This window comes from Chelmon rostratus, chromosome 9 (assembly GCF_017976325.1).
Source record: "Chelmon rostratus isolate fCheRos1 chromosome 9, fCheRos1.pri, whole genome shotgun sequence".
NCBI lineage: Eukaryota > Metazoa > Chordata > Actinopteri > Chaetodontiformes > Chaetodontidae > Chelmon > Chelmon rostratus.
In genome coordinates, this window is record NC_055666.1 from 8,669,910 (window position 1) to 8,685,574 (window position 15,665).

The window sequence follows — 15,665 nt, forward strand, 5'->3', positions numbered from 1 at the left end:
GATGGGTGTCTCTGCCGCTGGATAAACATTAACTGGCAGTCTGACCGTTTGCCTGGAGATAAACCTGGACCCGTCAGTCTCGGTGTGTCTGCGCGCGCGTGTGTGCACGCGTGCGTCAAACGTCAGCTCGCGTCTGCGTGCTGAGGAATAGCTGTCCTTATCTGCTCCCCTCTCCTCTCACACATCATTAGCCGGGACTGCGGCGCTCCGCACGTTGGCAGCCACACTGTTTGGAGCACCTCGTTCCAGTCCCGAAACAAGTCTGCTCGGCTGCTACGCCACGGAGGCGTTCGCCAACACACGCACGCAGGGAAAAACTGCAAATATAAGCACAAATAGGCACTCACACAGCGGGAGCACCTACATGTGCACACGGACAGATTCGAACGCCTCCCCCACCACCACCACCACCACCTGAAAGCGAGCGTCAGTGTGCACACGTGCACACATCCAGCTGCAGTAAATCCTGTGTCGGTGCCGCTGCCCTGGGCTGTGTGATAGCTGAGCTGCAGTGTCCTCGCTGGCTGAACACCTTGACTGTGGAATATTCTGCACAGCATTTTTATTCACAGCACAACTGGTGAGAGGATGGAAAAATTAATGCTAAACTACCTCCACCCCACCCCCTCACACACACACACACACACACACACACACACACCCCGCACCCCACCCATCCCCATCCACACCGCCATCTTCCTCTCAGGTTAAAGCCAAGTCACAGGAACATTTTCTCCTTTATCCGCCGCTCTCGCTCCCTCTCCTCCGGCTGGTGAGTGTGGGCACAGAGATGGCACATAGATTAGTCACACGCTGGCGACGCCACTGACTGCTCGCTCCACTGACTCATCTACAGATGGCAGCCAATTGGCATCTGACAATACTGTATCCCAATGTTCAGCAGTAGCTCGCCATCCAACTTATATATAGGGCATCCTACCTATGTAGGCCGGCCAATCAGCGCCGACCGTCCAACCCACGCCCACATCGCCCGGGCAGCGGGCACCAAACTAACTGTTTGATGCTTACACCGTAGCACCAGAAGCGAGAACAAACAAATCAACCTGCCTGCTGTCTTAAAAAAAAAAAAATCTCCCCGAAAGCTCATCAGACACACAAATGGTTCAGTTCGTGCCAGCTGGAGCACTGGAAGGGTTTTGTAAGATCTTGGCCTTGTCGGTCTGTCGGCGCGACAGTCTGTCTGTCTGTCTTGTGTTTGAAGCTAATGATACAGTATCTTGGTGTTCTGCCCCTAAGCCAGTACGTCTGCCCAGATACAAGACTAGCCTGGACATGCCCAAAACGCACACAGTCACAGAGGACACGCCCTCAAATACACACAAGTAGGTCATAAATACCAGAGTAATGGTAAAGCCATATCAGACCAGCGGAGAAGGGAGTATTCTCAGAAACAAACACACACACACACACATACACACCTCGATATCAACAGTCCAGGTCAAGGTACTTGCAGGAAGAAACAAAAAAAACGAGCGTAATGGATGACGGGTGGTGAGAAGATGGAGCAATAATGATGATCTATTCAACTCTATACATTGTGCACTTGTAGGAAAAGTCTAACAAAATACAACTGCTTTGTGAACTGAATCAGGGTTCGAGGAAATCCTCCATCAAAAATAGTAAGGCAAACATCAGAGGTGCGAAGGGAGAGGAACACATTATTTCACACACTGTGTCTGATACCTGAGCTATCTGGAGAGTTTCCTGGCCCAGCACGGAGCCCTGACTAACACACACGCGCACATGCACGCAGACACACACACGCACACACGCTGTATGCTCGCGCACAAACTGCAGGCTGAGTGGCATCCGGGGCCTGTGTCTGCCTGTTCCTGGCTAGTGTGCTCGGATGGTGTGTTTAATTGGGTGTAGCACAGACTGTACTTCAGGGAACTGAGATAAGTTATATCCTGCCCGTTAAAGGGGACAGCCAACCAGGAAGCTAGAGTTCCATCAGTGGGCTCGCTCCAGCCCCACCCCCCCCCCTGTCGGGGCACAGCAGGGGGATGTGGAAGGTGGGAGGTGGGTGTGGGGGGTGGGGTTTTCAAACAACCCAAACAAACAGAATAAACCTCTCTCATCGGTCAGCTCACGACCCCGCTGGTCACCGGTCAGTGCGTGTCTCTCCAGATTTGTGCAGCAGGTGGTAGAAATAACACGGGCTCGAAGAAGCTTCAAGTCCCCAAAATGCAAAGGAAAGTGTTCTTCCCAAGAACGTAAATCAAGCGCTCCTCTCGTCCTCTCTCCTGCGTCGCCGGCCGTGCGGAGCGTGTCAGACTTTGTAGTAGATGTTGGCAGGGCTCTGCGGGGGCATCTCCTGGACAATGTAGACGGGGTGGCCATAGTCGCCGCTCACCTTCTCGTAGTGAGGGCAGTAGTTGTTCTCTGTCCGCAGCGGAATGATGATGTCACTGGGCTCCGTGCCAGCCGTGCCCCCGGGCATCTTGGGATTGGACAGCGTGCTGAGTGACAGTGCCGAGGGGCGGGGCTGCGAGTGGGCGTTTTTCCTGGCGCGCTTGCGCATCTTGATGAGCAGGATGACGAGGAGGAGGATGAGCAGGAGGAAGATGATGCAGCCGGCCCCGATGGCGGAGAACACGGCCACTTTGGAGCCCAGGATGCCGTCCGAGTTTGCGGAGGAACCAGACTGGTCCTGATTCATGTGGTCTAGAGAGAGAAATGGAAAGAGAGAGGGCTTAGAGACAGGAATGTTCAAAAATGACTGGAGAGGGAGGCGGGGTCAGAAAAAAGGGAGGGTGTTTTAATTTCATTTTTGCTGAACCAAGGGCGGAATAGCTTTTTTTTTTTGGAGAACAAGGGAGGGTCTTTTATTTTATTTAATATTTGTAAGATTTATAATATACTAGAGAGATCAAATCCACATGTGCATCAGAAAGATGGTTTTCATGTGCTTCATAAAGATGTGTCCACATGCAGAGTATGTGGTGCAGGGTGAAAATAAAGCGTTGCACAATCCCTGCAGCACAGAGCTGTTCCCTGTTCCCGCTTTACTTAATTGGTGGCTATAATAACATTTTATTTATCAGCCTTTTATTCACAAATACAGAGTGGCTGTATTTTTTACCATTTTGTTACAGCTGCAATAATCATGCTATTTTGAGAAATGGGGCGATGATGTTGCAGCTCCTTTTCTATGCAGCCGGGGTCCAAACAAAACATTGATAACACTTGCTTTTTTTGCAAGATAAAATGCAAGATTTGGCCCCCTCCCCACCCAAATCATCTTGGTACAGTCTCTTAAAGGCCGGTGAACAATCAGAGGAAGAACAGTAAGCCCGCCATGTCCTGTGCAGATCTTACTGCCCTGTGCCTAAATCAACTCTGATCACATTGTTGTTTGTTCGACATGACGAACAGCCCCACTGATGTAATCCAATTGAATTAGCTCAATCAAAATAGCCTTGTAATGAAATCCGGAGTCATCACTCAGCATTACAAAGATTCCTGCTCTGATTGAGATTGAGCCGCGGAAACTTGTATGACATGTCGAGGCCACGTTTGTATGGCAAAGGCCGAGTGAGATATGAAAGAAATGAGGAGGGCATATCTGAACATCTGATTTTATTTTATCCTTTTGTGCGAGGGGTTCAGAGCAGGGGGGAAGACGGGGGAGGAGGGGGGGCTGTGACTGGATGAGAGAGAGAATGGCTGGCTCCTCCAGTGACTGAAATCTGAGAGGAACCAAATCTGTTTTCCATGTATGCATGCAGCTGCTGCCAAAGAGCAGCACTCACCTCCTCCCACCACCACCTCTTTACTGTCCATGACCCCCCCCCCCCCACCGGGACACAAAAGCCTCATACGTCCGGAGACTGCCATCTCCACTAATGACTGTGTCTCCACACTCGGCTGACCACTCTGCACTTAACCATTTATTGAGGAGGGGATAACCGCGCCTTACGCCTTATCGCGGCTAAATGACATCACTGAAAGCTACCGATTCCGGCCTTATCGGTGAAATCAGAGGCGCGAGGAATTTCGTACATTCTGGGCGCTCGAGAGAGGCTGTCAGAAATTTCATTCCTGAAATATCAACCCCTCAAACCGCAGTGACACGTCCTTCATTCCACCCTCCACTTCACTTGACATAATCACTGATCTAACAATGGCAGACAGGTAAAAGCCCAGGTATAGGGAAAAAGTGACATTAGAAAATCTTTTTATAGAGCAACTAATGTCAAATAAGCAATTATTAAATGAGGACGGCTTATCACATTGGGACAGGCAGAACAGTCTGTACTTGGAGGAAGTTTGTGGCTTGCAAAGTTGTGGAGTAAGTCAAAAAGTTGAGAAGTGGTTCCCCCTGCGCACAGCGTCTATGAGAGGTGCTGGTGAAAACAGGAAACAAGGAGGGCCCAGAGCATCCACGGAGGCTCGAGTGACTTCTTCAATTACCTCTGCTTTTAATCCTCATTTATTTGCAATTCTAATGAGTTTTAAAAAGATATATAAAACAGAAGTGCGTCTTCGAGTCTCCTTGGGTGCAGCACGCCCTTTGTGTACAGTGCGAATGAGCTAAGTGGCTCGGGGTGAGCTGTGTTTGTTTCGGGTGGTGTTTCTTGTTGTTTTATTGCACGCTGCACTCTGGTGTGTGATATTTTATTCTGTAGAACATTGGTTTTACACCTATTTTAGCATGTTGACCCCCCCGAAATCAAAGGAGTGCCCGCGGCATGGAAGAGCCATACGAGAGACTCAACTGTGAGTTTTATTTTCTCTTTTCAGGCTAATTGTGATTAATTATTAGAGGAGCCCCTGAGGCTGTGAATATTCTTTTTTTTTTTTAATTCCAAAAACCTTTATTTTACTAAAATATTTGCACTCTAGAAACTAGACAGCACTCTGCGAAGAGTCTGAAGCTGCAGTTTATGGGTATCATATCGGTCTGTCAATCTGCTCACCAGGGTTTCCTGGCATCTCTGGTCCAATGCGACCCTGATCAGGCGGACTGGGACTGGACTCCGGTATGGCGTTGTCTTCTGGAGCCTCCGGCGCCACAGGGTTCGCTGCGTTCGGGACTGTGGGAAACAAAAAACACACAGAAACTCAGCCTTGGCAAGCCGCATGCTCTGAATTACAATTACTCGTCTCTGTTCATTGGCAGGGATTATTTTTTATCATCTTTTGATATGTCTTTTATACAGCGAGAAGGTTATCTTTGCATGTGTTGAAAGCGTCTCAGAAGCGAAGATGAAAGCACAAAAAGAGGAAGGACAAGTCGGGGAACGTCTGTGAAACACGCCAGTATCCCTGTCCTGTCGTAAAAAATGAGCTCACATCTACATCAGCAGCTCCTTCAGCAAACACTCAGACAGGCATTTCCAACGCTGACACATTCACGAGTGCAAGACACACACGCGCGCACACAAACACACACATGCGTGCACACACGTAAGCCCACACCTAGAATATTCTTACAATACACTTAGGCATGGCAGAATGAGGGTAAAGTAGTTATATATTAACTTTTTATTGTTTTACATTATTCATCACGTTAAAAGGCCATAATATGCCTTATTTATTGCTCTGGCTTTAACTCAGCCTGAGAGAGGCAGACTTCTGAAGAGGAGCGAAGAAGAGGACAGGAAGAGAAGGGGGGCAGAAGAGGAGAGGAGAGGAGAGGAGGGGGTCGACGGCGCTCTGAGGAAACAGACAGTTTATCTGTCTGTCTGTTGTGATTTCAGCACACGCACTTTGAAGTCTTTGTGCGGTAAACACCGGCGGGTCCGCTGCGTGGCTTTTACGAGGGCAGGGCCGGCAGACAGAAGACAGTTAGAAACCATTACCGAAGTCGGTCCGGTGGATTCCACAGTGCGCTATCAGATGCATCCCCTCTATCAGGCCTTATCTGCATCTGCCCGAAGGCCCGCTCAAGGGGTGTGTGTGTGTGTGCGAAATAGAGAGGAGGGCGTGTGGGGAGGCAATTTACATTTGAGTCCCGTGTGGCTGTGAGTGTGTGTGTGTGTGAATGAGTAAAAATGGCCCAACAGTCTAGCTGTCTACTTTCTATTTCCACCCCGGTTTGGCTGAGACGCATGCAGGGGGATGATTCTGGTGTCTGGCATGTATGAACGATAGAAAGGGAGGAAATATGGAAAGAGGAAAGACAAAGAGGGCCATAAATTCACGGGCGCTTTTTTTTTTTTGGCGAACATAACTGCACTATTAACAAAAACAATCTCCTCTCCTACTCTATCCTCTCCATGTCCGGACCACCGCATTGCCCCACACTGATTGCAGCAGCGGTGAAGTTCGCCGTGAGCTGTTGTGCGGCGTCAATAATTGATGAGAAAAGACAGGAGTGAGAAGTGGGAACATTCAAGTACGGCAGAGGATATGAGAGGACACAGTGATCTGATTCACTCGGTGTGTGTAGCCCCAACACTGTGTGCCACTGAGCATGTGCAGGGAGCGTTCTAATGTTCTGACCCATTTTTCGGTGTGTACTGCTGACATTTCCCTTAGCTATGCAGACAGCAACTACCTCAGAACTGCCAACCCGCCAGAAGGAGGGAGAAGGCAGGGGGAAGAGGAGGAGTGAGAGTGAGGGAGACAATGATCGAGCGACAGAGGAGAGAGACGGATATGTTGGGAGAGGTAGAGAGGGATGCGTGCGAGGCGGTGAGTCAACATATTTCTAATGAGCGCAGTGACATGATGTGGTGGAGGAGAAGCAGAGAGCTGAGCGGCGATGGATGTATAAAACATGGGCCGCCCGTATTTCCCCTCAATCAATTTCGCTTCCCTTTTACTTCACATGTTACATAAAGACAAAAGACGGAACACGAGGCTTTTAAAGCACAATTAGATATCTATGTGCCAGGGCGCATGATTTCCCACAAACAGATGATTCAACGTGATTACACCCACGTGTGTCTCCACAAAGAAACCGTAACAGTGAAAGAATGTGCATGTATTGCACAGTGGCGTGAGTGGACATATGGGAAGATCTCGGGGACTTGGCCACAGCAAGCGTTGGCATTCGGCTGCAGAGGAAATGTGGCTTAAACACAATAGCATCTGGGGTCAGAGCCAAGCTGAGCCCAGGTTTTTGTTTGCTTGTTTGTTGAAACAACATCTAGTGCGGCTGCAGAGGGTCGAGTCTAGGGCTGCAAATAATGCTGGTTTTCATCGCTAATTCATCTTTTAAGGGTTTTGTTTTTTCAATTAACTAATTTTACCCTATAAAATGTCTGAAATATGGAAAAATGCCCATTACAACATTTAAGAACACAAAGTTTTGACTAGGCAGCAGGTCCAATATACTGAATCTATGATTAATTTACAGAAAAAAAGCATTAAAACTTCATGTTTGAAATTTTTGCTTGATAAGTAACTTTAAAGTATAATCACTAATCAAGATTTTGTCAATGAATTTTCTGTAAACCTGTCAACAAATCTACTGAAGTCAGTCAAAAACATCACTTTTTAAAGGTTGGAATGCTTAGCAGTAAACTGGTAAATTTTGAGACTGTTTGCATCAAATGGTCATCGGATAGGAAGTATTGAGACCCTTCACTTAAACAAAAGCAGCAACACCACACTGTAAAAAAACTCCATTACAAGTTAAAGACCTGCATTGTAAATGTCACAAATCTATATTGGGAGTTATACATCTTTTTCTGACATGGTATAGACAAAACAATTCACTGGTTAATCAATACAATAATTGTCAGGTTGATCAATAATGAAAAGAATCATTAGTCGCTGACCTAATGGTAAATCCTTTCTGTTTTCAGGGAAGTTGCACACAGCAGCCGAATCAAAGTTTCCGTCAACGCTCTGATTTCTCACGGGCCGTCCTCTAATAGTTACTGGGTTGGAGGGGCACATTATGCATCAAATATTCCGCTCACAGAAATAGATTTAAAAGTAGTAGCAGCTGGGCCAACAGCATCTTTTCTAACAAGGTTTTTAGGGCACTTTGATTGTGAGTGACAGCTCGCTTCGGACCGTTTTGGGAAATGAGCGCGTGGCTCTGGCGGAGTTGAGGAACAGCCGGCGGCCACAGAAGCAGAGAGGAACTTTCCTAGAACTTTCCTCGAATAAGACGCTTCCTTTCGACTTTCATTAATGTGAGTTCAGCCGTTTGTTTTTCCTCCCAGCTAATAGTTTACTATAAAAGCCTGTGTTGCCTGCACTCACGCAACCGTGTTGTCATTCGGCGACGGTGTTGCGAGCCCGGCCCGCCGGGTGCTCGAATCGACCTACATGGGGAGATAATGCGACGCCTGTCTGTTTCCGAGGCGGCTGCGGGTATTTTTCACCGTATCTGCTGAATTTGTTCCCACTCAGACCTTGCTAGCATCAGCAGCTTGTTAGCTTCTACTCTGCCACCGACTGCCAGGATGCACTGCTGTCATCCCACTAGCCACCATTCAAGTGTCTGCACGCAGATGTGCACACACACACACACACACACACGCACACACACTGAGCAAGTCTTAGTTTATTTTTGACATGTTGAGATCCAGCTTTTAAGCTGGAATCAGATCATCGTGGCGGGCAGATGTTCCTCTCAGATGGTGGTTAGTGTCTGTTTCGCTCATAACAACCACACTGAGGATGGGGGGAATGTTTACAGAGTAACACATCTGTGTACTGTTCCCTGTCAAATTCAGGATTTGTGCGTCCACATATTGAGCAAAACTGCGTCTAAAAGTGAAAAGTATGATGCAAACCAAATGTTGTGTCCAAGGATATCTAAACAAAGCCTGCTTGTTTACTCCCAGCATTTTTAGATGACTTACCCCGACCGTGCACTTACATACCAATTTCAAACACATTTTCATTCTGTGGTTCCTGCATAAGAGTCAGGTTGAGAAACAGCTGAGGAACATCAGAGGCCTTTTTACAGCTTGCAAGTGGAGCCATTCTTCATAGTCACTTTCTATTTGGTTGTTATTTCTGTGTGATTTCACTGTTTGCACCAACTGTTTATGTGTATAAAAAGATTTATTCAAAACTACTGTCTATGACTGAGAGGGTGGACAATAAGGATAAAATCATTTATCACTGAGTGTGTCAGTTTGCAGCACGATACCGTCATTTTCACTGGACATTCAACTGAGAAAGTGATCACAGACAAAGTAACTAAGTACATTTATCCAAGTACAGTACTTAATTACACATTTGAGGTGCTTGTGTTTCCATTTCATGCAACTTCTACTCCATTACAGAGGGACATTTATATTTTTCACTCCTCTCCATTTGTCTGACAGCTTTAGCTGCTATTTAGTTTTCAGATTATGATTTTTTTTATACCCTTCATGTCCAGAGAAAACATGTATCTCCAAATGTGTTGATTTTGAATGTTTGCGATAAACTGGAGGATTATGTGTTCCTTTATGGCTTGAGAAAATTCTCCAACATTTTAATCTAAACAAACTATTCAAAACCCCGGGCGGATTAACTGGAAAATGCATCGTCACAAGGCTGAAAACTGGCCTGTTTTTCTGAGCTTAGGAAAACTTTTTAGAGATACGCGGATCTTGGAGGACAGCGATGCTACATGTGATGATCTTATAGAATATGATGCACTGCTGCAGATTAACCTACCAAACATTATAAAACATAAGTAAACATCAAGAGCAGCAAAATGCTACAAACACATTAATGCAACAATAATATTAATCTAAAAACATGCTAAATCATAGCAAAACGCTGTCAGGGACCATTTTACTGCAGAATGAGTACTTTTACTCTGACACTTTAAGTATGTCTTCTTGCTAATGCTAACATGCTTTTATTTCTGTAAGGTTCTGAACGCAGCACATTCACTCGCAGTGGAGCGTGTTCACAGTGTGGATCTGAATACTTCTTCCACCACGGATACTTGAGATCCTGTAAATCCAGTCCTGCAGTCCATAAAACAGTCCTGCGTATTGATTTGCAACATTGCCTGTAATGGCTTAATTCAACCAGAGATATTAAAGTAATAGATCACTTCGTATGATATAAGGCAAAATCTCTGCTGGTCGACAAATCTCTGTTGTTTAATCTTTATTTGCTCTCTTGAACTCTTGATCTGACAATTACATTTAGACTATGCTTTTTTTGGTAACCATTTATTATTGATTAAATATGCCCTCATGTTTTATATGACTTAGAAATATTAAATATGCATATGTTCAGCATATTCATTTTTTTTATTCATTGTATAATATATTGAATTCACTGTCTTAACGAGGTTCCTTTTAAATACGATATGTAAATTTTATTTACCTTATTCATAAATAACAACTGAGAAAACTGCATTCATAGTTTATAATCAAACTAGTATTTCCTGAGTCAGGAATGAAGCATCAAATTCAACCTGTCTTCATGAGTTTTACATTTAATGTGGATCGAATGTGTTAGAATTGTTGATAAATACACATATTAATGCTACATGGAAAAGTGTTACCATGTCTTTTTTCTTTAAAATAAATAAACAAAAGATTACACTATTTATTTTTATACTGTGTTACGACCTGTAAAATCAAACACTGCAATCTAACGATGAGTATTTATTTTATTTTTACTACTATATTTTGAAATGATTGTTAATGTTCTGAATATACTTTTATTGCTGAATGCTTTTGCACACTCATTAGTTGTATTTTATATCGCTTTTATTTTGTACTTTGTCGCTGATCTTTTGCATATGTGTGAGTCTTGGATACAAATGCACACACTGAGCTGGACACAACTGCAATTTTGTTGTGCTGGCATAATGATAATAAAGTTGTTGAATCTTGAATCTAAGAGTAGGGCTGGGCAATATGACCGGAATACTTATTAAAATATTAATACGAATATTTTTCACTTTCAATATGTAGTATATAAAATGCAAATGTTTACAAAATCACACATAAAACAATGTAATTGTAGTTCAATTAAATAAAATGCTCCATTGTTATGCATTACATCTAACAAAAGACTTCAAAAGTGGAAATAAAACTTATTTTGTTAATTTTTTTCTCTTTAGGTCTTGCTTGGGATGATACACTCGGACATCAGAACTTTTTTAAATGATTGGACGAGATGATCATATCATAAGAGTTCATAAAAGACTAAATGATGACCATCACTCAAGGAGACACATCAAAAAATAAATACAAAAACACAAACAACAATTCATTCCATCACGTAAGTTCAGCGTTGTAGAGAGCTGGTCCTGCAGGAGGCCGGTGGCAGACAAAGTCATGCTAGGCACACATAGCGAGAAATGAAAATGTCACACCAAAGTGAAACATGGCTTGAAGGCAGCGCCGCCGTATTGTGTTCGACATGTGAGGTGAGCGCACACTTACCTTGCCCGACTTTCATGATGACTTTCATGGCTCGGCTCTTGCACACGCCTCCCTCCCGGTTCTCCAGGCCCTCCACTGTACCGTTGGAGGTTGCTGCAGGGGGGGGGGGGGATGAGGAGCGGGAGGAAGGGGTGAAGGACAGGAAGAGGGAGGACGTGGTGGAGGGTGAAGAGAAGAACGGCGGGAGAAAGAGGAGGAGAGAAGATGACACACTGGTTAATGAGCACGTCCATAACGCACAGAACTAATCAATATTTACGACAAGCACTGATTAGCTGTTCCAGTGATTAGCCGTTCTCACCCTCAATCAACCGCCAGCTCCTCTCAACAGTATCTCTCATTAACACATTAAAGTGAAGTCAAATGAATGGAACAACATTAGAGCCTACTGAGGGAGGGTGGGCACTGAGGTGGAGAGGAGGAGCATGGTCAGACCTGTGTGTGTGTGTGTGTGTGTGTGTTTTCTGTCTGTGCATAGTTGAGCAGTGAGACATGCCAGCAAGACTTCCAGCTGCTTGCCAAGTCCTCGAGCAGCTTTACTCCCTCTGAGCCACATGTGTCATTACTTGCTGGTAGTGCTGAGAGCTAAATGCCTCGCTTAATGTTTGTGCGTGCGTGCGTGCGTCCATTTATACATTGTACTATGTGTGTGTGTGTGTGTGTGTGTCAGCCTCTCTCCATTTGTTTTAAAGCGTGTGTTCTGCTCAGACTTGAGCGAGGAGCTCAGGGTCGAGGGTTGTTTACTCAATGTCACATTCACTTCAGACACTGTGACACAATTGGCTGTCTATTTTAGGGCCCATGATAATGACCTAGGGAGACAGAGTGTGACTCTGACCTTAACACTGAGCGGCTAAGCACAAGGCAGTTGTGGGTGTGCGTGTGTGTGTGTGTGTGTGTGTGTGTGTGGGCGTGCGCCTGTGTGGGCGCATGCGATGGCAGCTCTAATTTTGGAATTCCCCAAATGATCTGCATCTCCGCTTAGTCTGCTGTTTCAACTCACTCCCTTCCTCTGAAATGCTTTTGTTTCTCTTCCTGCGTTATCCGTCTTGATCTCCTCTCTCTCTCTCTCTCTCTCTGCTTTCTCGTTCACTTCATTTAGTTTTTTTTTATCTGCGCTATCGGACTCTGCCCCTCCCCTTCCCTCCCCCTTAACTCAATGACCATCTCCCTGGGTGATTGCTTCAGATGGCACCCTCATTATGATGAGATAGTCTTGGAGAGGGTGCTTATCTAATGATGACACAAAGAGAGGCAGGCTCAGCTACAGATGAGTGGGGGGTGGAGATTGGGTGGGCCCAAACAATGCACTAGAAACACCAACATGCTTATCCTCGCTGGCATGATGCAACAGTGTTTCTACATCACGTTTCCCTGCGATAAACTGGTGTCACATCAAGCGGCGATGAAATCTGGCTCAGCAGCTACGGAAAAGCTCATCAAGTTGATTCATGCCTTGTCATTCCTAAGTATTATTAATGTTGACATTTCGTTGCCCTGTGGGATTCCAGCTTTGCACTCGGGCGAAATTGGAGAAAACGAAATAATGAATTGCACTAATATTATGTTACATTATCAGATCATACTCGGGCTCTAAATTACACGGGGAACCACAACATTTTGCTAGCGTGGTCGGGCGACGTGATAATTTGTGAGAATGATTGTGATAACATTGTGTCAGGAACCCTTTGGCCGCGTCCCTCCCGCCGTAGACTCAACACGACTGAGTGAACCGGACGCTGAAATGTATACGGGGGGCCGGCGGAGCCGAGCGGCGGCGCAGGAACAGAGAGATTTTACATTTACGTTGGGACGTTAATGCGAATGAACACTCGAGGCTAAGTGAGGCTTATGATTTATGTAGCGCCTATGCAGGGAGCGTGTCTCTTCTGAAGGGAACATTCAAAGACAGTGAGGTGAGCAGGCCTGCTTCCAGTCTTAAAGGCGCACCGTCTCGCAGCCCAGACGCTGCCACGAGCGCTAACCTCATCCTGCCATTTTCCACCCAATTTCTCCTCTTCTTTCAATTTTCAAATTTCCAGGGCAAGGTTATACAAAAATGAGCTCTTTGAAGATCGAGCTCAAAGGCACTTGAATAATCTGACTAAGAGTGAGCGTCATGCTAAGAATTTTATATCCACTCAGGGAGAGCAAATCTTCCCAGTGCTAACTTACTTCTGTCATCTAAATTAACTCTTCCTTCAGGCTGGCTGAACGGGCTCCTGCGCTCCTGATGTGGCATGATGATAAGTTGGCCCTTGGAGGCTTCTGTTTAGGCGAACAACTGAAAGGGAGCTGGATTCATAATGAGATGATCACTTTATATGTTGTTTGTATTCAGGCCATTTAAAACGTCAAATAATTTAAGGCCTTTACTGTACGGCTGGAAATTCATAATCCGATTAACCGTGTCCAATTTTAACCACATTTCCTTATGTGAATCCGTCTTTTAAGTACTATTCAAGATGGAAATCTGCTACAGAAACAACTGTTGAGTGCAGGAAATAATGTGCTGTGGACAAAAAAAAACAGAAAAAAAACCTCCAGACTGTGCTTGTCTTTTTAACCTTTGTCTGATATCAGTGTATTTACATCTGTCGTGTCATGAGTTCACTCAAAAAAAACGACGATTGCCAGCCACGCTTCTCAAACTCTCTAACCCTACTCCACAACAAGGACACGCTGCCAGCTTTTCTTTTTTTTTTTTAATCTGAAAGCCTCTCATTCACTCTATCTCCTCTTTTCCTCCCTCTCTGACCCTCTCTCTCTCTCTCTCTTTCTCGTTTCATCCCCGCATACTGACGTTAATCCAAATCTGGATTTCCAGATATTAAAGGGCCGACGGCTATGGCGTGTTTTGGAGAGAGGAAACTGGGGAATTGGGTCTTCCTGTGTGTCTCGACGGAGATAAAAACACAAGGGGATAAAGCAGCGACGGGGCCAAGAACAAAGAAACTCCCATTCGGCTGCTAATGATTTAGTGGAACAAACCGGTTCAGCGTTAGCGGTCCAGAATACCCAAAGCACTGGTCATTGCATGAAGGAATGTTGATTTTTTTAATAAAGCGGTCTGCTCCAGAGCTGTTTTTTTTTTCTATGATTTAAGGCCCTCTTTGTGGGTGTGGATCACTGGCCGCAGAGTGACTAGTGGGAGAACAAAAGATCTACAGCTGCTGAAGTCATAAGAGGAACCAGGTGCCAAATGTTGATGTTGGGAAATATCTACAGTACAAACGTATCAGCCAAGAGAAAGCCTTACAGGGGAAAGAGCTGGCCCGCAACAAAGGCTCCTGTTCCAACGCTGCACGCATACCACTACTGCTCGCACACTGACATGCATTTGTAAATGCACACGATCGCATATACACAAATGCACACAGATTTCACAAGGACATTGAGGGCAGAGTGGAAGGACTGCTCCCCCAGGTGCTCCGAGGAGAAGAGTGGGAGATGTGTGAGAGATGCAGTGCTGACTGGCCGAGACGACACCAGCTTAGGCTAGAGTGCGATGCGGTGGTCTATATTTATTCTCAGGTCTGCTAAATGAGGTCACTCAGGTGGTCCTGCTGAATACATTCCCCATCTCCATCATGAATCATCTGCTGCTTATTATTCCTGTCCAGCCCAGGGGGGTTTGCTTTCATACAGCGCAATGGGCTGTGTGTACGTGGGTGCGCATGTGCGCCCGTGTCTGTTGGGCGCACGCGCGAGCTCCGGCGCGCGACATCTGCCCAAAGCACCGAACGAGGGGATAGATACAGCCCATGTGACAGACAGAGAGCAGGTTGTTTAATGAGAAAGTGGATGAGAGGTGACATTCATTGGCTACCTTTCACACACCGCCCCCCCATTCTCCACAGCATTCAGACTTCCACTTAGACGAGCCGAGCAGCAGTCGCGGTAACCACCAGCAATAATGTCTACGCTTTCAAAAAAAAAAACTAAATGCATAAACAGGCACAACCGCGACCTGATCACTCACACTTTGCATCAAGGAGAAAACAGCAGCACGCAGAGCTGTTTCATCCATGTGAGGCAAGGCGGGGAGCTGTTTCAAACACGGCGTCACAGCAGAAATGGCTATTTCTCATACCTGCGATATTCTTATCTTGGTTTTTGTTTACATTAGCGGACCACAGTCAAAGTGGGGAGAAGGAAATGGGAGCCTATTTGCACAAAATATTTCACTCCTGAATGAGCACAGAGAGGGTTAGATTAGGTTTACAGGCCTGATTCCAGAGATAACCCTCCCCAGCAGATCTGGCATGCATGCAAGCACACACGTGCACACACACCCACACGCACCCACACAAACATGCAGAGTGAGGT

General features: G+C 45.7%; 1 protein-coding gene across 1 annotated transcript in view; it reads right to left on the minus strand.

Moving 5' to 3' along the window:
* Positions 1-682: 682 nt before the first annotated feature.
* Positions 683-15,665, minus strand: part of efnb1 (ephrin-B1) — a 57,811-nt gene continuing 42,828 nt past the window's right edge. Inside the window, exons 3-5 of the mRNA XM_041944263.1 lie at positions 11,337-11,429; positions 4,944-5,060; positions 683-2,688 (exon numbers count right to left, since the gene is read on the minus strand). Coding sequence (XP_041800197.1) covers positions 2,294-2,688; positions 4,944-5,060; positions 11,337-11,429 — 605 coding nt within the window. The 3' untranslated portion in view covers positions 683-2,293. The remainder of the gene's footprint in view (positions 2,689-4,943; positions 5,061-11,336; positions 11,430-15,665) is intronic.